The sequence below is a fragment of the Triticum urartu genome, chromosome 7 (genome assembly GCF_003073215.2).
Source record: "Triticum urartu cultivar G1812 chromosome 7, Tu2.1, whole genome shotgun sequence".
Lineage (NCBI taxonomy): Eukaryota > Viridiplantae > Streptophyta > Magnoliopsida > Poales > Poaceae > Triticum > Triticum urartu.
This window is the reverse complement of record NC_053028.1, coordinates 19751243-19773303: the sequence shown is the minus strand read 5'-3', so window position 1 is coordinate 19773303 and position 22061 is coordinate 19751243. Positions and strand designations below refer to the sequence as shown.

At 46.7% G+C, this 22061-nt stretch overlaps 1 protein-coding gene across 1 annotated transcript; it reads right to left on the bottom strand.

Annotated features, from left to right (window-relative positions):
• Positions 1 to 2214: 2214 nt before the first annotated feature.
• LOC125524926 (cytosolic sulfotransferase 5-like) lies at positions 2215 to 20725 on the bottom strand. The gene is made up of 3 exons (XM_048689954.1): positions 20211 to 20725; positions 18854 to 19118; positions 2215 to 2448 (listed from the first exon to the last, which is right to left on the bottom strand). The coding sequence occupies exons 1-3, from the start codon at positions 20723 to 20725 to the stop codon at positions 2215 to 2217; spliced, it is 1014 nt and encodes a 337-aa protein (XP_048545911.1).
• Between the last annotated feature and the right edge of the window lie 1336 nt (positions 20726 to 22061).

Sequence of the window (22061 nt, the reverse complement as noted above, 5' to 3'; positions counted from 1 at the left end):
CCTGAATTCTTGAGACGTTGTTGTGACCCAGGCAAATATTTAGAGTGGGAGATGCATGTACATCAAAATTTTGATGGTCACAACTTCTCCGAAGAGAAGGAGGATCATGTTGCATCAATGGAATTCATAGAATATCTAAATATGCTCTTGTATGGTGGAATAATAAAACCCCACTCACGAGCGACTAGTGTCATAGGGTGACATGAGGCAAATCATGAGGGGACGTTTTTTGCCTACTTACTACACTCAAGAGCCTCATAGTAGATTGCGTTGTATATTGCAATGTACAAAATCAGTCGATGGATACTACAAAGAGATGCAAGTTTTGATGATCCATACAGCTATACATGAGTCGGGGGATGAACCAGTTCATTTGTTTGATGGGGTGGAAGAAACGATTCGTTGATTTAATGCAATATAATGATATTCATGAGTTAGTTCATCAAGCGAAGCATGCTTAATGTTAAATATTGGAGAAGCAAGGTTCAGAGACTCGTCCAACTACAATAGTGGGAGACATAATTCTTCTCCCACTGATGGTGAGTTTAGTTCTACACTGGCTACTTCTTATAAGTCTGGAAGTATTGAACAAACCAAAGTGACTGCTGCACCAAAGGAAGTTTCTGAAGTTTCATCTATATTGTACATATGTACTCCCTCCATTCCCTTATACAAGGTCACTATGAAAAATACATTTTACATCTATACAAGGCCATTAACAGTAATCGAGGTAAAATTTAATGATATTTTCTCGTACTAGCAACTTGTTTAATACTTGCATGCATGTAGTCATGATGACATTGTGCTATACTTCCTTCTCATTTATTCCTTGCACGCATGCAGGCGTATTAATAATCCTGGTTAACGAGAAGAAAAGTTGGCTTACAAAGCAGTCATTAAATTTTATCTTGGTACATGTAATTTGAGTTTGTGGCCTTGTCTAAGGGAATGGAGGGAGTATTTGATTTTATATAAATGAAATAAATGAGAATTATAAATATATTTTTAATTCACAAATACTTACAGTGGCAGTGACAGGAAAAGAGACGTCGTATATTATTAAGTAGTGACGTTCATAAGATTCGACGCCGATAGTACCTTACACATTATAGGTGTCCAGAGCCAAAGCCACTATCGACCTACAGTTTGCGGCATCAGCCACCGACACCGGTGATAATGCCTTATCATAGACCTTATACTACCGGCGTTGGCCTTCCGTGCCGGTGACGCTGCTTTTCCGATGCCCCTACTAGGCTTTTTCCTACTAGTGGATGGTGGCCATAGCTGCAGCATTGGATTTCTGCAGTACTAGTCCATCAATCTTCAGTAATCTACGGATTTCTTTGGTACTACTCCTTGAATCATCAGTGATCTGTGATTTAGGAACTAGTCTGATTTAGGTACTAGTGGATTTGAGTATTGATTTATTTAGGTGCTAGTCGATTTTCGAAATACTAGTCCATCAATCTTCAATGTTCTATGGATTTCTTCGGTACTACTCCTGCAATCTTCAGTTTTCTGTGGATTTAGGTACTAGTCGATCTTGGTACTAGTGGATTTGAGTACTAATTGATTTAGCTACCAGTCGATTTTAGTACTAGTCCATCAAGGCATGTCCAGTTAAATTATGGAGCAGCTACCGTATTTCATATCATCTATTGGAGCACTATTGTTTTATTTTACATCATCTGTTGGAGTTGAATGTTTTTTGTAATGTAAAAAATCACATTTTGGTGACGCAAATTTTATTCTAACTACTTTTTGGTGATGTATTATACATCATCTGTTGAAGATGATCGAAGAGCACACCGGTCGAAACCACATTGTCGACATACAAGGGAACCCCTATGGGCAAATGAGATGCCTACCGCAGACTTGCTGGTCCATCGAAGGTCGAGACACAATTGTATTTTGGAAAATGATGTGCAGATTTGTAAAGTAAACGATGTTGGAAGTAAAAAGTAATGTAGCAAATATAACTAACCAAACTCACACTGCAATGCATACGTAATGATTTAAGATGTGGATAGTTTTGAGCAGCTGGACGATGTAAGAGAGTACAATAGTGCAAAGAAGAAATTATTCATTATGTAATCAACATAGAAAGCATAACCGTGGGAACACGGCCATTGCGGAAGACAAGAGGCAGCTAGCATATCCTCTCGATGCTTTATTTTAAATCCGTAAAATTCACCATTTGACGGAGAAAAAGCATCACGGCAGAGTGAAGCCTGATCCTTTGAACTTCTCCTCGAATATCGCATCTAGACATTTAGCCATCTCAGGTGTCAAATGGTTCACCCAATCTCCCACCACCCCCTTCCTGAAATAGGAGTTATATGGAAACTTCAAGAACACCCCGTGGGAGCCTTTCTTGTTGGCCTCTAGATTTTTTAGATGCTCCAAGCTACAAAGCTCAACTATCTCTGCAACAGCACCGGCCTCCTCCTCTGTGTCGGTGTAACGCCCCGGACACACCCGCCGATGGTCGTTACTCCTGGTGGGATCTAGACTGGCCCCACAGATCAATGCTAGTCTTTTCTGCGCACTTTATCCTCATTCATGCGCACCCGGGAGCAACTTCCCGGTCAGTCACCCATCCTGACACTACGTTCCCTCTTGGCACATACGTCTGTGCTTCCAGTCTAGTACATGTGCCATGCCGCGTGCCTCGACGGGTCACAAACGTCATGAACAACATGACCACGCACCTGTCTGCAACCATCCGTGTAACCGCGAGGGTCGGCTTTGATACTAACTTGTAACGCTCCGGACACACCCGCCGGTGGTCGTTACTCCTGGCGGGATCTAGACTGGCCCCACAGATCAATGCTAGTCTTTTCTGCGCACTTTGTCCTCACTCATGCGCATCCGGGAGCAACTTCCCGGTCGGTCACCCATCCTGACACTACTCCAAGCTGAGCACGCTTAACTTTGGAGTTCTGTCCAAATGGGCTCCCGGAAAAGAAGGAATTCCTTATTGATATGAGTAGTCTATCATCCCTAATAAGTCAGGCCATCACATAGCCCCAGTACTTGTAACGCCCTCGATGCGGCTATAGCTCCCACGTGTCGAGGCACGACTTAGAGGCATAACCGCATTGAAAGCAATGTCGCAAGTTAGGCAATCATCACAACATCCCATATAATATAGTTAATAAAAGCGGAGGTACATAGTTGGCTTACACTCGCCACATCAATCAAAGTACATAAATAACATACATCATCCAAACACTCATGGCCCGACTACGGCGCCAAAATAGAAGAAAACCCAACATGCGACACGGTCCCAATCACCCCCAACTGGGCACCACTACTGATCATTAGGAAAGGACACACAGTAACGCTGAGAGTCCTCGTCGAACTCCCACTTGAGCTCGTACTCGTCACCTGGAGTGGAATCACCTGGACCTGCATCTGGTGTAATAGGAATCTGTGAGCCACAGGGACTCAGCAATCTCGCACCCTCGCGATCAAGACTATTTAAGCTTATAGGAAGGGTAAGGTGAATATAAGTGGAGCTGCAGCAAGCGACTAGCATATATGGTGGCTAACTTATTCGCAAAAGAGAGCGAGAAGAGAAGGCAAAGAGCGAACGCATAACTAAAGAGGCAATCCTGCGGCAAACATTACTCCAACACCGTGTCCACTTCCGGACTCCGCCGAGAAGAGGCCATCACGGTTACACACTCGGTTGATTCATTTTAATTAAGTTTAAGGTTCAAGTTATCTACAACCGGACATTAACAAATTCCCATCTGCCCATAACCGCGGGCACGGCTTTCGAAAGTTCAATCCCTGCAGGGGAGTCCCAACTTAGCCCATGACAAGCTCTCACGGTCAACGAAGGAATATACCTCCTCCCAAGACATTCCGATCAGACTCGGTATCTCGGTTTTTCAAGACAACTCCGACAATGGTAAAACAAGTCCAGCAACACCACCCGCTGTGCCGACAAATCCCGATAAGAACTGCACATATCTCGTTCTCAGGGCACACCGGATAAGCTAAGCGTACGGGAACCAACGTAACCCAAGTTGCTAAGGGACGGCCCCGCACGGTGCTCTAGGTTGGACCAACACTCAGAGGAGCACTGGCCCGGGGGGGGTTTAAAATAAGATGACCCTTGAGTCCGCGAAACCCAAGGGAAAAAAGGGGCTAGGTGGCAAATGGTAAAACCAAGGTTGGGCATTGCTGGAGGAGTTTTATTCAAGGCGGACTGTCAAGGGGTTCCCATTATAACCCAACCGCGTAAGGAACGCAAAAATCCGAGAACATAACACCGATATGATGGAAACTAGGGCGGCGAGAGTGCAACAAAACACTAGGCGAGAGGCCGAGCCTTCCACCCTTTACCAAGTATATAGATGCATTAAGATAACATAGCAATATAATGATATCCCAACAAGTAAATAAATGTTCCAACAAGGAACGGACTCCAATCTTCACCTGCAACTAGCAACGCTATAAGATGGGCTTACCAAAGCGGTAACATAGTCAATCAACGGTTTGCTAGGACATGGTGGGTTAGAGGTTTGGCATGGCAATTGGGAGGCTGACAAGCAAAAGGTAGGCATCGTAGCATTGGCATAGCAAAGAGCGAGCAAACTAGCATAGCAAAGATAGTAGTGATTTCGAGGGTATGATCATCTTGCTTGCAAAGCTGTCAGAGTTGACTGGATCCTTAAAAGCAAACTCAACGGGCTCCTCATTAGCGAACTCGTCTCCCGGCTCTACCCAAACAAGACAAACAAGCAATAAGGACACAATCAACCACGTGCAAGCTCAAACAATAAGATGCAAAGATGATATGCTATGCGGGATGCGATGCGGGATGCAAAATGCAAGATATGATAGGAAATGCATGAACCTGGACTCAACTTGGAAAACCAAGTGTGCCACTGGAAAGATAAGATGAAATCGCTTGAAAACGATATAAAGAACGCCGAAATCGGAGTTACGGTTTGGAAATGGCAAGCGATTCAAATATGACACCGGTCTGCGATTTACAGCAAGTAGGCCTCTAAATGCAACGAAATGAACATGCTACAGCACTCAAACATGGCAATAAAATACATGGCAGGGAAGCATTCAAGATGCTTAACAAAAGACTAGCACTGAGCCACGGCCAATTCATCCATTAACATGTTCAAACAAGCATGTCAAAAACGCAAATGGTAAACAGATCTCAGACTTAGTGAAATTAACACTTGTCTGAAATTTCAGATCATCAAGCCCTCTTCGGAGCAACAAAACAACATGCTACAGGACCTGATTATGACAAAGAAGAACACGGCATGGAGCTACTCAACAAGCTTAACAAAAGAACCTTAGTGACCTTGAGCCAAAAGGGATCACAAAATATACTAACAAGCACGCGAACATAGCTAAAACATAATCAGTTTTCAGACTTAGTGAAAACTGACACATGCTGAAACATAACTCACGAAGGCATGTTAACGAGCTCGATGCACTCACTACGGTGTAAGTCATGGCAAGGCAAGCATACATCCATAAAGAAGGCACAAAATTCAAGCTAGACATGGCAAGAACAATGGCATAGCATGCACGGATCAACTACAACAACATCGGCAAAATCGCAAACATGTTGACGATCTGCCCAGATTCACAATGAAGCAAAAGTAAAGCTCGATTGACTCAAGCTAGGGTGCTCCATAATTGCAAACAAAGGCATGGATGGATAGAGAATCACAATATTAACAAAACTCCTTTACCGATCATCCTCAAAAGAGGCACGGAACACTAGGAAACAACCTGAACATATGGCATCATGAACTAAACAATCCCAGGACTTAGTGAAATTACTAAGTCCCTGAAAACAGAGTTACCGGGTGCCTCTCTTTGCAAGCTTGCACTAGGCACCACGCACATCAAAAAAATACATGGGTTGCACATCTGGAAAGATGACAAAACCCTTAACAAAACATATGTAGGACTCATGGGCATATCATGCACACAACAATCATGGCAAAAATGACAAAAGTCTAAGATGAACTAGCAGATCTGACAATTAACTCACGAAGCCCTCTTCTAACAGAATTTCGGGCATCAAGATGAACTCAAATAAAAATGATGCAATGGAATGAAATGATGTACTCATCGAGGCAAACATTTTGATATGCTGTATGTCCAAATCGGAGCTACGGATGCGGAGATATCACAGGTTAAAGATAGCATAAAAATTAGGAGGAGAGGGGGAAAAGTCAACCCAGATCTAGGGTTCCTCGCGGGCGCGCGAACCGAGGTGAGATCCGAGCTCGCCGGAGATGCCCTGTTCGCCGGAGATGGTGGTGGTGGCCGGAGCTCGATGCGGGGAGGCGAGGAGGTCGGTGGAGAGGGCGGCGGAGTGAGGCGGAGCCGGCCGGTGGCGGCGGGACGGCGGCGCTCGCCGGCGCGGGACGGTGGCCGGCCCGGCTGCGGAGGAGAGCTTCGGCGGCGGCCGGCAATGGCGGGCGGCAGCGCCGGGCACCGGGCGCGGGAAGGAGAAGGGCGCGGGGCGGCGCCGGATATGGCCTGAGGGAGGTGGCGGAGGGCCGGCTTCGGGCCGGGACGGGCCGGCGGCGGGAGGAGCCCGGCGTGGCACGTGGCGGTAGGTGAGTGGCGGCGGGGTGGATCGGACGTTGTCCGGCTCCGTCCGGACACGTCCGGCGACGGCGGAGACGGATTTTTTAGGGTTAGGGGGGAGGATCCGAGATTTAGAATGGGGGGTGTATATATAGGCATAGAGGGAGCTAGGGGAGTCCAAATGAGGTGCGGTTTTCGGCCACGCGATCGTGATTGAACAATCTAGATGATGGAGCAGAGTTTGGTAGGTTTTGGGCCAAATTGGAGGGGTGTTGGGCTGCAACACACACGAGGCCTTTTCGGTCCCTCGGTTAACCATTGGAGTATCAAACGAAGTCCAAATGATACGAAACTTGACAGGCGGTCTACCGGTAGTAAACCAAGGCCGCTTGGCAAGTCTCGGTCCAATCCGGAAATGTTTAATCCCCACACACGAAAGAAAGTTAGAAATGACCACCGGAGGAGAATGAAGCACCGGAATGCAAAACGGACAACGGGGAAAATGCTCGAATGCATGAGATGAACACGTATGCAAATGCAATGCACATGATGACATGATATGATATGCATGACAACGATAACAACACATGGAGACGAAAACCCGAACCCGAGGAAATAAATATAACTTAACGCCGTAAACGGCAAGAGTTGGAGTACAAATTGGGAAAGTTACACCTGGGGTGTTACAACACTCCACCACTACGAAAAGATCTCGTCCCGAGATCTAGGACTGAAAGAACGCCGGGTACACAGAACGGAGGTGATCCTCGCGTTCGCAGGTAGCTTCACGGTCGGAATGGTGTGACCACTTGACTTTGAGGAACTTGATCGACTTGTTGCGAGTCTTGCGTTCAGTCTCTTCAAGAATAGCAACTGGGTGCTCATGATAGGAGAGATCTTCTTGAAGCTCAATGTCCTTGAAGTTGACGGTGCGGTCAGGAGTCTTGAAGCACTTTCGAAACTGAGAGACATGGAACACGTCATGAACATTTGCAATGTTTGAAGGAAGCTCGAGTTGATAGGCGAGGTCGCCTCTCTTGCTGACAATCTTGAAAGGTCCCACGTATCTAGGGGCAAGCTTCCCTTTGATACCGAAGCGACGAGTACCTTTCATAGGAGAGACGCGGAGGTAAACATGATCTCTGATCTCGAAAGCCAAATCACGGTGCTTACTATCATAGTAGCTCTTCTGGCGGGATTGGGCTGCTTTGAGGTTATCACAAATGACTTTGCACATTTCTTCTGCCTCTGTGATTAAGTCATTACCCAGCAGCTGACGTTCACCGGTTTCAGACCAGTTGAGAGGGGTACGGCACTTCCTGCCATACAGAATTTCAAATGGGGCCTTGCCCGAACTTGCTTGAAAACTGTTGTTGTAGGAGAATTCAGCATAAGGAAGACAATCCTCCCAATTCATGCTGAAGGAGATCACACAAGCCCTGAGCATATCTTCAAGAATCTGGTTGACACGCTCGACTTGACCGCTTGTTTGAGGATGGAAAGCAGTGCTGAAGCGGATGTTGGTGCCCATGGCCTTCTGAAAAGAATCCCAAAACTTGGAGGTAAAGATGCTGCGACGGTCTGAAGATATCACTTGAGGAATACCGTGAAGAGAGACAATTCGAGAGGTATAGAGTTCCGCCAATTGAGCTGCAGTGATCGACTCTTTGATAGACCACGATGACAATGAATATAGCATCATTGCCACGCTTGTACTTTGGAAACCCAGTCACGAAGTCCATTTCAATGTGGTCAAATTTCCATTCTGGAATGGCAAGAGGTTGGAGGAGACCAACTGGCCTTTGGTGTTCTGCCTTCACTCTTCTGCAGACATCACATTCATTCACGAATTGAGCGATCTCGCTCTTCATTCGAGTCCACCAATAAGCTTGCTTGAGGTCCTGATACATCTTCGTGCTCTCAGGGTGGATGGAGAGGAGAGAATTGTGAGCCTCGTTCATGATCACTTTACGGAGGTCACCTTTGGGTACAACAATTCGATTCTCGAAGAAGAGAGTGTCCTTGTCATCAAGGCGGTAGCACTTGTACTTGGACTGACTCTTGGCAATCCCAATCTTCACCGTTTTCACCATAGCATCAAGAAGCTGGGCTTGGCGAATCTGGTCTTCCAAGGTAGGAGAGACTTGAAGGTTGGCGAGGAAACCTTGAGGAACAAGTTGCATATTAAGTTTGCGGAAAGCTTCACAAAGCTCGGGTTGATAAGGCTTAAGAATCAGACTGTTGCACTACGCTTTTCTGCTCAATGCGTCAGCAATCACATTGGCCTTGCCTGGAGTATACTCGATACTCGGATTATACTCTTGAATCATTTCGACCCATCGAGTTTGCCTGAGGTTGAGATTAGGCTGAGTGAAGATGTACTTGAGACTCTTGTGATCAGTGAAAATGTCCACTTTTCTTCCCAATAGAAGATGTCTCCAGGTCAAAAGAGCATGCACAACTGCCGCCAACTCGAGATCATGAGTGGGGTAGTTCTTCTCATTAGGCTTCAACTGGCGAGATGTATAAGCAACAACTTTCTTCTCTTGCATCAAAACTGTGCCAAGACCTTGGAGAGAGGCATCACAAAAGACCTCATGCGGTTTGGATTCATCAGGCGGAGTCAGAACTGGAGCAGTGATCAACTTCTCTTTCAAAGTGTTGAAAGCAATATCACACTCCGGAGACCCCATTGCTTGATCGTTTTTAGCAGCCGAGTTGTGTCTAGAAAAATGTTTTGAGTCATTTAGGAATTATATATCGGAGAGCTTAGGAATTCTTTTTACTTCCCAGTCTCCTCATCGCTCTGGTAAGGCATCCTGACGTAGAGTTTTGACTCTCCTCTTCTCAAATTTCACTAAAAAAAATTTTAGGATCACGCGGGTATCTTGGAATTTTTCCGATGGTTTTATGATGAGAACATTGTCTTGGTGCCTCCTGTCAGGGGTTTAGTGGAAGTGTCCCCGGGAGTTGAGCTCTGAGGTGTTGTCATCATAATTTTATCGTTGCAATTCTGGAATACTTGAGATATTTTCGCCGACATCAAAAATCTCTTTTATGCAGTTCGTTGGTGAGATAACCTCGACGCCACCCAGTACTGGGGCGGGAGTTCGGGAGTATCGCCATAACTTGTATAACAGATGCTTTTCGAAGGTTGAGGTAGATGGTTTTCGAAGGTTTCTTGGTTATGTGTTGAAGGATGGATACAGCTGGATGTAGGAATTGCTAGATTTGGGTGAGATATTATGCTTCCCCTGTATCCCCAACACCTGATTGCATAATCGGAAAGGTTCAGGAGTTTCATAGGTGGGAATTCTCGTAGCTCTAGTTCTTCTTCCACGGATATTGGTTTGAGATTGGGATTTCTTACCGATTATTCGTTCTTGAGCCGTACCTTGTTGATTTATTTATCTACCTTCATTCTACGTAGCTTCGCAATTTATGGATATGTGACCACTTCAAGAGAAGTGCATTCGTTCATTTTGTTCGGATATGAAGACTTTATGTTGCAATTTTCATTCCGTTGGTTTCAGCTTCATTTATCTGTCTATGTGCTAACGGTGGTCAACCTCTTCAGGATGGCTCCCGCTAAGAGCACCAGCCAGAACCAGAATCAAGATCCGCCACCACCTCCACCTCCTCCGGAGGCATGGCAAGCTGTGATGGCCGCTACTAATGCAAACACACAGTTGATCATGCAAATCCTCCAAGAGCACAATTAAGGGGGTCAAGGGAATCAAGGCAACAATCAGAATCATTTTGCTACACTGAACCAGTTCCTTGCTAATGGGCCAAAGACGTTCAGCAATTGTGTTGAGGCATTCGATGCTGACGATTGGCTTGTGGATCTGGGTAAGCATTTTGAGTGCAGCAACGTCAGGCCTGAAGATTTCGTCAAGTTCGCTTCCTTCCAACTCAAAGATCAAGCTGCAGAATGGTTCCAGCAGTACAAGGATTCCAGAGGTGGACGCCTGATCACTTGGGATGAATTCCGTCAAGATTTCCGAGCTCATCACATCCCTCAAAGTGTGGTTGAAAGTAAGCGTCAGGAATTCCGCAATCTGAAGTAAGGCTCTTTGTCTGTCTATGACTACAACAAGTTGTTCTAGAAGCTCGCCCGCTTTGCCAAGCAGGACGTACCTGATGAGAAGAGCATGATATACCAGTTCAGAGGTGGTCTCAGAGAAGAAATTCAGCTCGCTCTTGTCCTCTTTGAGCCGTTGAGATACGATGAGTTCTACAACATGGCACTGAAGCAAGAGGCTGCTCAGTTGAGGTGTGATGCTTCCAAGAAGCGAGCCAGAGATGCTACTCCTTCTTCCTCTACTCAAGTGGCCAAGCAGCAGAAGTATTGGCTTCCTCCTCCTCCTTTCCGTCAGCCGTATCAGCAGAAGAGCAAAGGTGGCAGTGGTTCTTCCCACCCACCCAACCTTGGCTTTCAGAACAAGTCTTCGTCTCAACCTCCAAGATCGAGTGCTCCGTACCACCGTCCGCTCTCAGAGGTCACGTGCAACAAGTGCCAAGAAAAGGGTCACTATGCCAACAAGTGTTTCAACCAGAGGCGTCTTCCTCCTCCTCTTCCTGTGAGATCGGCATGTACAACAGTGGTCAAGCATAACCCCAAGCATGCCAAGGTCAACTTGATGAACGCAGCTCAGGCAGAGGATTCGTCAGATGTCATCATGGGTAACTTTCCAGTTAACTCTTTTCCCGCAAGAGTTCTTTTTGACACTGGTGCATCGCATTGTTTCATGTCAAGATCATTTGTTTCCAAGCATGACTTTGTTTCACAAATGTTGGGTAAACCTGTGGGAGTGGTTTCTCCGGCTAAGTCTATGAGGGCTACTACCATAGTCCCGGATATTTCTATCATGATGGATGATTTCAATTTTCTCGCTTCTACAATGGTTCTTGGTAACTCGGATATTGATCTTATTCTCGAAATGAACTGGCTTTCTAAGCACAAGGCTCAGCTTGATTGTGCAGCCAGGCAGATTCAATTGACTCATTCATCTGAGGATGTAATTGTCTTTGCCGCGAATGATGATACCATCCGTCTATTTTCTCTCAATGAGAAGGGTGAACTGGATGCTATCTCGCAAATTCCAGTCGTTTGCGAATATCAATACGTCTTTCCAGAAGAGCTTCCAGGAATGCCTCCGCACCGGCCAGTTGAATTCGTTATTGATCTTGAGCCCGGCACGGAACCTGTGTGCAAACGTCCTTACAAGCTCGGACCTGAAGATTTGAAGGAGCTGAAGAAGCAACTCGATGAGCAAGAGAGAATGGGTCTCATCCGGCCTAGTTCTTCTCCGTGGGGTTGTGGTGTTCTTTTTGTGAAGAAGAAGGATGGATCGGACCGATTTTGTGTTGATTACCGTCCATTGAACAAGAAGACTATCAAGAACAAATACCCACTTCCCAACATCAATGAGCTATTCGAACAACTCAAAGGTGTTCAAGTATTCTCCAAGCTTGATCTCCGTATGGGTTATCATCAGATTCGCATCCGTGAGCAAGATATTCCCAAGACGGCTTTCAGGACAAGCTTTGGTTCATATGAATACACTGTCATGTCTTTTGGCCTCGTCAACGCTCCTCCCACTTTCTCTCGCATGATGAACTTCATCTTCAACGCCTACACCAATGACTTCGTTTTGGTCTATCTCGACGACATTCTGGTTTTCTCCAAGAACAAGGAAGATCATGCCAAGCACTTGCGTTTGGTTCTTGATAAGCTCAGGGAACATCAGTTCTACGCCAAGTTCTCCAAGTGTGAATTTTGGCTCGATGAGGTTCTTTATCTTGGTCATATCATCTCCGCCAAGGGCATTGCCGTGAATCCTGAGAAGGTGTCTGCAATTGTGAATTGGGAACCTCCTCAGAACGTGAAGCAACTCCGTAGTTTCCTCGGTCTCGCAAGCTATTGCCGAAGATTCGTTGAAAACTTTTCTAAGATCGCAAAGCCTCTCTCAAATCTTCTCCAGAAGCACGTCAAGTACGTTTGATCTCCGGAGTGTGATATTGCTTTCAACACTTTGAAAGAGAAGTTGATCACTGCTCCAGTTCTGACTCTGCCTGATGAATCCAAACCGTACGAGGTCTTTTGTGATGCCTCTCTCCAAGGTCTTGGCGCAGTTTTGATGCAAGAGAAAAAAGTTGTTGCTTATACATCTCGCCAGTTGAAGCCTAATGAGAAGAACTACCCCACTCATGATCTCGAGTTGGCGGCAGTTGTGCATGCTCTTTTGACCTGGAGACATCTTCTATTGGGAAGAAAAGTGGACATTTTCACTGATCACAAGAGTCTCAAGTACATCTTCACTCAGCCTAATCTCAACCTCAGGCAAACTCGATGGGTCGAAATGATTCAAGAGTATAATCCGAGTATCGAGTATACTCCAGGCAAGGCCAATGTGATTGCTGACGCATTGAGCAGAAAAGCGTAGTGCAACAGTCTGATTCTTAAGCCTTATCAACCCGAGCTTTGTGAAGCTTTCCGCAAACTTAATCTGCAAGTTGTTCCTCAAGGTTTCCTCGCCAACCTTCAAGTCTCTCCTACCTTGGAAGACCAGATTCGCCAAGCCCAGCTTCTTGATGCTATGGTGAAAAAGGTGAAGATTGGGATTGCCAAGAGTCAGTCCAAGTACAAGTGCTACCGCCTTGATGACAAGGACACTCTCTTCTTCGAGAATCGAATTGTTGTACCCAAAGGTGACCTCCGTAAAGTGATCATGAACGAGGCTCACAATTCTCTCCTCTCCATCCACCCTGAGAGCACGAAGATGTATCAGGACCTCAAGCAAGCTTATTGGTGGACTCGAATGAAGCGCGAGATCGCTCAATTCGTAAATGAATGTGATGTCTGCAGAAGAGTGAAGGCAGAACACCAAAGGCCAGCTGGTCTCCTCCAACCTCTTGCCATTCCAGAATGGAAGTTTGACCACATTGAAATGGACTTCGTGACTGGGTTTCCAAAGTCCAAGCATGGCAAATGATGCTATATTCGTTGTCATCGACAAGCTCACCAAAGTGGCTCACTTTCTGCCTATCAAAGAGTCGATCACTGCAGCTCAATTGGCGGAACTCTATACCTCTCGAATTGTCTCTCTGCACGGTATTCCTCAAGTGATATCTTCAGACCGTAGCAGCATCATTACCTCCAAGTTTTGGGATTCTTTTCAGAAGGCCATGGGCACCAACATCCGCTTCAGCACTGCTTTCCATCCTCAAACAAGCGGTCAAGTCGAGGGTGTCAACCAGATTCTTGAAGATATGCTCAGGGCTTGTGTGATCTCCTTCGGCATGAAGTGGGAGGATTGTCTTCCTTATGCTGAATTCTCCTACAACAACAGTTTTCAAGCAAGTTCGGGCAAGGCCCTATTTGAAATTCTGTATGGCAGGAAGTGCCGTACCCCTCTCAACTGGTCTGAAACCGGTGAACGTCAGCTGCTGGGTAATGACTTAATCACAGAGGCAGAAGAAATGTGCAAAGTCATTCGTGATAACCTCAAAGCAGCCCAATCCCGCCAGAAGAGCTACTATGATAGTAAGCACCGTGATTTGGCTTTCGAGATCAGAGATCATGTTTACCTCCATGTCTCTCCTATGAAAGGCACTCGTCGCTTCGGTATCAAAGGGAAGCTTGCCCCTAGATACGTGGGACCTTTCAAGATTGTCAGCAAGAGAGGCGACCTCGCCTATCAACTCGAGCTTCCTTCAAACTTTACAAATGTTCATGATGTGTTCCATGTCTCACAGCTTCGAAAGTGCTTCAAGACTCCTGACCGCACAGTCAACTTCGAGGACATTGAGCTCCAAGAAGATCTCTCTTATCGTGAGCACCCAGTTGCCATTGTTGAAGAGACTGAACGCAAGACTCGCAACAAGTCAATCAAATTTCTCAAAGTCAAGTGGTCACACCATTTCGACCGTGAAGCTACCTGGGAACGCGAGGATCACCTCCATTCTGAGTACCCGACGTTCTTTCAGTCCTAGATCTCGGGACGAGATCCTTTCGTAGTGGTGGAGTGTTGTAACGCCCCGGATATAACTTTCCCAATTTGTACTCCAACTCTTGCCGTTTCCGGCGTTAAGTTATATTATTTCTCGGGTTCGGGTCTTTGTCTCCGTGTGTTGTTTTCGTTGTCATGCATCTCATATCATGTCATCATGTGCATTGCATTTGCATACGTGTTTATCTCATGCATTCGAGCGTTTTCCCCGTTGTCCGTTTTGCATTCCGGCGCTTCGTTCTCCTCCGGTGGTCATTTCTAGCTTTCTTTCGTGTGTGGGGATTAAACATTTCTGGATTGGACCAAGACTTGCCAAGCGGCCTTGGTTTTCTACCGGTAGACCGCCTGTCAAGTTTCGTATCATTTGGACTCCGTTTGATACTCCAACGGTTAACCGAGGGACCGAAAAGGCCTCGTGTGTGTTGCAGCCCAACACCCCTCCAATTGGCGCAAAACCCACCAAACTCTGCTCCATCATCTAGAGCGTTCGATCACGGTCGCGTGGCCGAAAACCGCACCTCATTTGGACTCTCCTAGCTCCCTCTATGCCTATTTAAAGACCCCTCCGTTTTCGGATCTCTCTCCCTCTCCGAAACCCTAAAATTGCCCCCGCCGTCACCGGATATGTCCGCCTCCTAGCGGACGAAACCGCCGCCGCCGCCTCAGCCAGTCCGCTGCCGCCACGTGGCACTCGCCACCTCGCCGCCGCGGCGGCCCGGGAGGCCCAAACCGGGCCCCCGAGGCCCACTCCGTCCGCCGCCTGCCCCCGAGCGCCCCGCCGCCGTCTCCTTCGCACCCGGCCGGCGCCGCGCCGCCCGCCTCTCGCCTGCGCCGCCCGGCCGCTCCGGCCCCCGCCGTGCTCCACCGCCGCCGCACCGCCTCCCGCGGCCGCCACCGCCGCCCAGGCCCGCGCCCCTCCGTCCTGCGCCCCGGCCGTGCCTCCCCGGGCCCGCGCCTCGTCGCCGGCGAGCGCCCCGGCCACGGCCTCCCTCCGACGAGCTCTTCTCCGGCTGACGAACCTCGGCTTCCGCGCCGCTGTGCTACAGTAACCCGATCTGGATCTGGATCTGAGAAGATTCCGGTTGACTTTTCCCTCCAAACCCTAAATTTTTATGCTATCTTTGACCCGTGATATCTCCGCATCCGTAGCTCCGATTTGGACATATATCATATCAATATGTTCGTCTCGATGAGTACATCATTTCATTCCATTGCATCATTTTCATTTGAGTTCATCTTGATGCCCGAAATGCTGTTAGAAGAGGGCTTCGTGAGTTAATTGTCAGATTTGCTAGTTCATCTTAGACTTTTGTCATTTTTGGCATGATTGTTGTGTGCATGATATGCCCATGAGTCCTACATATATTTTGTTAAGGGTTTTGTCATCTTTCCAGAGGTGCAACCCATGTATTTTTGTGATATGCGTGGTGCCTAGTGCAAGCTTGCAAAGAGAGGCACCCGGTAACTCTGTTTTCAGGGACTTAGTAATTTCACTAAGTCCTGGGATTGTTTAGTTCATGATGCCATATGTTCAGGTTGTTTCCTAGTGATCCGTGCCTCTTTTTAGGATGATCAGTAAAGGAGTTTTGTTAATATTGTGATGCTCTATCCATCCATGCATTTGTTTGCAATTATGGAGCACCCTAGCTTGAGTCAATCGAGCTCTACTTTTGCTTCGTTGTGAATCTGGGCAGATCGTCAACATATTTGCGATTTTGCCGATGTTGTTGTAGTTGATCCGTGCATGCTATGCCATTGTTCTTGCCATGTCTAGCTTGCATTTTGTGCCTTATTTATGGATTTATGCTTGCCTTGCCATGACTTGCACCGTAGTGAGTGCATCGAGCTCGTTAACATGCCTTCATGAGTTATGTTTCAGCATGTGTCAGTTTTCACTAAGTCTGAAAATTGATTATGTTTTAGCTATGTTCGTGTGCTTTTTAGTATATTTTGTGATCCCTTTTGGCTCAAGGTCACTAAGGTTCTTTTGTTAAGCTTGTTGAGTAGCTCCATGCCATGTTCTTCTTTGTCATAATCAGGTCCTGTAGCATGTTGTTTTGTTGCTCCGAAGAGGGCTTGATGATCTGAAATTTCAGACAAGTGTTAATTTCACTAAGTCTGAGATCTGTTTACCATTTGCGTTTTTGACATGCTTGTTTGAACCTGTTAATTGATGAATTGGCCGTGGCTCAGTGCTAGTCTTTTGTTAAGCATCTTGAATGCTTCTCTGCCATGTATTTTGTTGCCATGTTTGAGTGCTGTAGCATGTTCATTTCGTTGCATTTAGAGGCCTACTTGCTGTAAATCGCAGACCGGTGTCATATTTGAATCGCTTGCCATTTCCAAACCGTAACTCCGATTCCGGCGTTCTTTATATCGTTTTCAAGCGATTTCATCTCATCTTTCCATTGTAACACTTGGTTTTTCAAGTTGAGGCCAGGTTCATGCATTTCCTGTCATATCTTGCATTTTGCATCCCGCATAGCATACCATCATTGCATCTTATTGTTTGAGCTTGCACGTGGTTGATTGTATCTTTGTTTCTTGTTTGTCTTATTTGGGTAGAGCCGGGAGATGAGTTCGCTAACGAGGAGCCCGTTGAGTTTGCTTTTGAGGATCCAGTCAACTCTGACAGCTTTGCAGGCAAGATGATCATACCCTCGAAATCACTACTATCTTTGCTATGCTAGTTTGCTCGCTCTTTGATATGCCAATGCTACGATGCCTACCTTTTGCTTGTCAGCCTCCCAATTGCCATGTCAAACCTCTAACCCACCATGTCCTAGCAAACCGTTGATTGGCTATGTTACCGCTTTGCTCAGCCCCTCTTATAGCGTTGCTAGTTGCAGGTGAAAATTGGAGTCCGTTCCTTGTTGGAACATTTATTTACTTGTTGGGATATCATTTTATTGCTATGTTATCTTAATGCATCTATATACTTGGTAAAGGGTGGAAGGCTCGGCCTCTCGCCTAGTGTTTTGTTCCACTCTTGCCGCCCTAGTTTCCGTCATATCGATGTTATGTTCCCAGATTTTTGCCTTCCTTACGCGGTTGGGTTATAATGGGAACCCCTTGACAGTCTGCCTTGAATAAAACTCCTCCAACAATGCCCAACCTTGGTTTTACCATTTGCCACCTAGCCCCTTTTTTCCTTGGGTTCCGCGGACTCAAGGGTCATCTTATTTTAAACCCCCCCGGGCCAGTGCTCCTCTGAGTGTTGGTCCAACCTAGAGCACCGTGCGGGGCCGTCCCTTGGCAACTTGGGTTACGTTGGCTCCCGTACACTTAGCTTATCCGGTGTGCCCTGAGAACGAGATATGTGCAGCTCCTATCGGGATTTGTCGGCACAGCGGGTGGTGTTGCTGGACTTGTTTTACCATTGTCGGAGTTGTCTTGAAGAACCGAGATACCGAGTCCGATCGGAACGTTTTGGGAGGAGGTATATTCCTTCGTTGACCGTGAGAGCTTGTCATGGGCTAAGTTGGGACTCCCCTGCAGGGATTGAACTTTCGAAAGCCGTGCCCGCGGTTATGGGCAGATGGGAATTTGTTAATGTCCGGTTGTAGATAACTTGAACCTTAAACTTAATTAAAATGAATCAACCGAGTGTGTAACCGTGATGGCCTCTTCTCGGCGGAGTCCGGAAGTGGACACGGTGTTGGAGTAATGTTTTCCGCAGGATTGCCTCTTTAGTTATGCGTTCGCTCTTTGCCTTCTCTTCTCGCTCTCTTTTACGAATAAGTTAGCCACCATATATGCTAGTCGCTTGCTGCAGCTCCACTTATATTCACCTTACCCTTCCTATAAGCTTAAATAGTCTTGATCGCGAGGGTGCGAGATTGCTGAGTCCTTGTGGCTCACAGATTCCTATTACACCAGATGCAGGTCCAGGTGATTCCGCTCCAGGTGACGCGCTCGAGCTCAAGTAGGAGTTCGACGAGGACTCTCAGTGATACTATGTGTCTTTTCCTGATAATCAGTAGTGGTGCCCAGTTGGGGGTGATTGGGACCGTGTCGCATGTTGGGTTTTCTTCTATTTTGGCGCCGTAGTCGGGCCATGAGTGTTTGGATGATGTATGTTATTTATGTACTTTGATTTGACGTGGCGAGTGTAAGCCAACTATGTATCTTCCCTTTTTATTTTATATTACATGGGATGTTGTGATGATTGCCTAATTTACGATATTGCTTTCAATACGGTTATGTCTCTAAGTCGTGCCTCGACACGTGGGAGTTATAGACGCATCGAGGACGTTACAGTCGGAGAATGGCCTCCCGAGGAATTGAGCTAGCTTCCTGACTTTATCAACCGGATCCTGACGCATCTGCTCATAGGTCAAGAAAAGCACCCTGTTTGGCTCTGCATTGCTTAGCCTCCAGTATCCAAGGATGTGATCCCAGACAGGCCCGGCAAAACATGTGCCGTCACAGACCGTCTCGAACACCTCTTGGAGTGATATGTCAGGTCGAGCACGGTTGGCAAAGTGCCACATCGAGACAACCATGTCCTTCTGATCCCTGCCAATCAGCGACTGATTAAAAATTCACAGATCTCAAACACATGGGACGTTTAACAAAATAGATTTCTCTTTAAGATATGTTAACTGAATGTTTTACTACTAGTATAAAACTCAATGTATCTTATGCAACCGTAACCTCTGTATCAAAATATAAGAAGTTTTTTTGCATTTTAAGTGCAAGCAAAAAATGTCTATAAATATTTATACAGGGAGAAGCAAACAAATCTTCTAGGGAGGAAATATGCATTTTTTTTCCAGAAAAACTTTGTGCTCTGTTCATCAACTATCATGGTAGTACATAGAGCACCAGAAATAATATAAATCATACAAAAGGGACATACATACTACTCCTAATTTGCAAAATACATGGCGCCTAGTCAAAAAGATGAAATAAGAATATTATGCTATTTGTAACAAAAAATATATCCACATAATATATTTTTTGCCATTTTAAGTAACAGAAGAAAATTTTGTTGAAGATTATGCTAATATCTAATTAAGAAGCCATGCATCTATCTGAGTAGAACGGAAGAATGAGTATAAAAGAGATCATGTGGATATGGTCTTAGTTGTAGTTTGTCCATTGCTGATCTGATCGCTTTGGAGTTTTTTTTTCCTTTTTATTTTCTCTACTCCACGCCTATGCATAGCTTTTGGTCTTGTGACCTTGCTAGTTATTGGCGTTTTTTGTGTGTGTGTTGGGTTGGCTGTGTGCATTCTAATTATGTAGAGGCTGGGTGTATGCTCATATTGTATCTCCTCGGTGCTCCATTTGAGCCAATAAAACTCACCCTTTATCGAAAAAAAAGAGATCATGTGGATTACATATTTTTTACAAACGTCCTTTCAAATAGAGATCCACTTTGCAAAATTTTACTTAATCCTCTCCCAGCTTTTAGATGGAGATTCGAGTCATATCCTCACTTCTTGTAAAGTCATATGCTAACATGCATGAGAGAAATAACAAGAAATAGCGGATGACGGAAAGACATGACTGCCGCTGTTCTTGTTGTTAGATGTGACATCCTTGGGTCAGGGCTTGTTGAACGGATCATGTAAAACTGTACTATTGTAACATCAACAACATTACCTGCATATGTAGACAATTTTGCAGTCGGATCCACGAGAGATAGACGCCGGCAGCACCGAGAGAGGCATGTGCGTGCACATGAGCCTCGGCGAGGGCAGCCTGTCCAGCACTGCCTCACGGCCGACGGCGAAGAGCCTGTCCAAGAGAATCACACAGTCGTGCGGGTTGAGGCGGCGGAGCGGGTGGGCGGGGCTTGTCGGCGGGTATGCGGTGCGGGCCATGGTGGCGAATATCAGAGCCTTGAGCCAAGTGGTGCCGCACTTGGGAAAGCTCGCAAGAACCACGTCACCGGGGCGCGTTGAGAAGCTGCGCTGCATGGCCATGATGCCTGGTACCCAGTCCTCCAGCACCCACACGCCCTGATAGCAGCGCAACTTGAGCTTGCTGGCAGGGTTCAACGGCAGGGACGCCACGGCGGCGGCATACTCGGTAGGAGGGCGCACTGGGATGGTGCCGTCGTCGGCGTCCTTGAACGCCACGGGGACCTGGAGACCAGCCGTTTCGCTACCAGCCATTTTGCTGAATGGGGTGATGAGGCTAGCTACCGGCAGCAAGCGTCCTTTTATAGCTCCTCAACCACACCTAGCAACCACGACACATCCCTATTCACAGCATGATCCTTGTACGACACTGCCACATCTGATATTAGGAGTATATACCAATAAATAAGCGAAAAACGCATGACGCAGCGATGGCCCTCAGATTTGCTGCTCCCACTTGTTAACGTGCCATGTATGTGAAATAAATCTATAAAAATACGAGTACTAGGACTTTGACCTCCTAATCACCCAACCACGGATTGATAATGTAAATGCGTCACGCCCCTGTCCATGGGAGCATGCCCCGGATTCCAGCGACTGAGTTGTTATCATTCTGGATCCATAGCCAGTGCGCTCATGGTCCCTCCCTAGGCGTGCTGGCTCCGCTCGGGTGCCGTGGTTGGTGGTTGCGGCGCCCTTGCTGGCGCTGATGCCGGGATGCTGGGCACGGGGCTCGTGGGTGTTCCGGCCAGGTGGGCTACGGCGCCCCTCTTTCTTGGTCGCTTGCATATCTGCCTCTCGTGCGTCATCATCAGGGTGGCCCCTCTCTGACCTCTCCGGGAGGGTTGGCTAGGATCTCAGGCATGGAAAAACAAGATGGTTTTCGTCCCTCTGTTGGTGGGTGATGGACGTGACGTAAGTTTGCGTGGTGTTGGGGCAGGGCTTCGGATGTCGCAGCGACGCCCCAATGGTGAGGTTGCGTGGATTGGCTCTGCGGTGAGCAAAGCGACAACACTTGGTGGCTCCTGTATTGGCTATGTGGGTAGCGAGGAGAGGAGGCGGTGGGTGATCACATTGTTGTTGTAGCTTTGGCGGTGACTGATCCTTGGACCTAACCTAGGTGATAGGACCACGGTGACACCCGCTTTTCAGAGTAGACCTAGTGTGGTGCTACATAAAATTCATCGACGGAAAGTTGCGAGCATTATGCACTCCAAGAATAAAAGATGAAAATAAATATATACATCTGCGAGGGGTTAAATGTGTACAGGCGTCAGGGGTTCACTATAACATTGTTCGATCGATGAAGAGCAATGAACCAGAACCAGAAGAGGTGCGACCCACGTTGAGAACTCCGCTAGGATGGGTCAGGATCGGTGCAATTTTTAATTGCGTTGGAGCAAGATGTTCATGGTGCATGCAATCTAAAAAGTACTTGCATGTGTATAGGATTGTCTAGAATATTTTATTAAAAGGTTTTCTATATGGACTACTAGTCACGGTTTGGCTAGTTAGCTAAGATTTATTTTTGTTTCCTTTCATAGTCCAAGTCTTGCACGACTTGTTTAGGCAAGATATTCTTGTTAGTTAT

Bases quoted from the DNA above. Each gene is read 5' to 3' on its own strand.
- LOC125524926 (XM_048689954.1), bottom strand. From the start codon at position 20,725: ATGGCTGGTAGCGAAACGGCTGGTCTCCAGGTCCCCGTGGCGTTCAAG. The intron at 19,119-20,210 runs GTAATGTTGTTG...GCTGATTGGCAG, and splicing joins AAAATTGTCTACATATGCAG to GGATCAGAAGGACATGGTTG. The intron at 2,449-18,853 runs GTCCTCGATGCG...ACCGACACAGAG, and splicing joins GGCCATTCTCCGACTGTAAC to GAGGAGGCCGGTGCTGTTGC.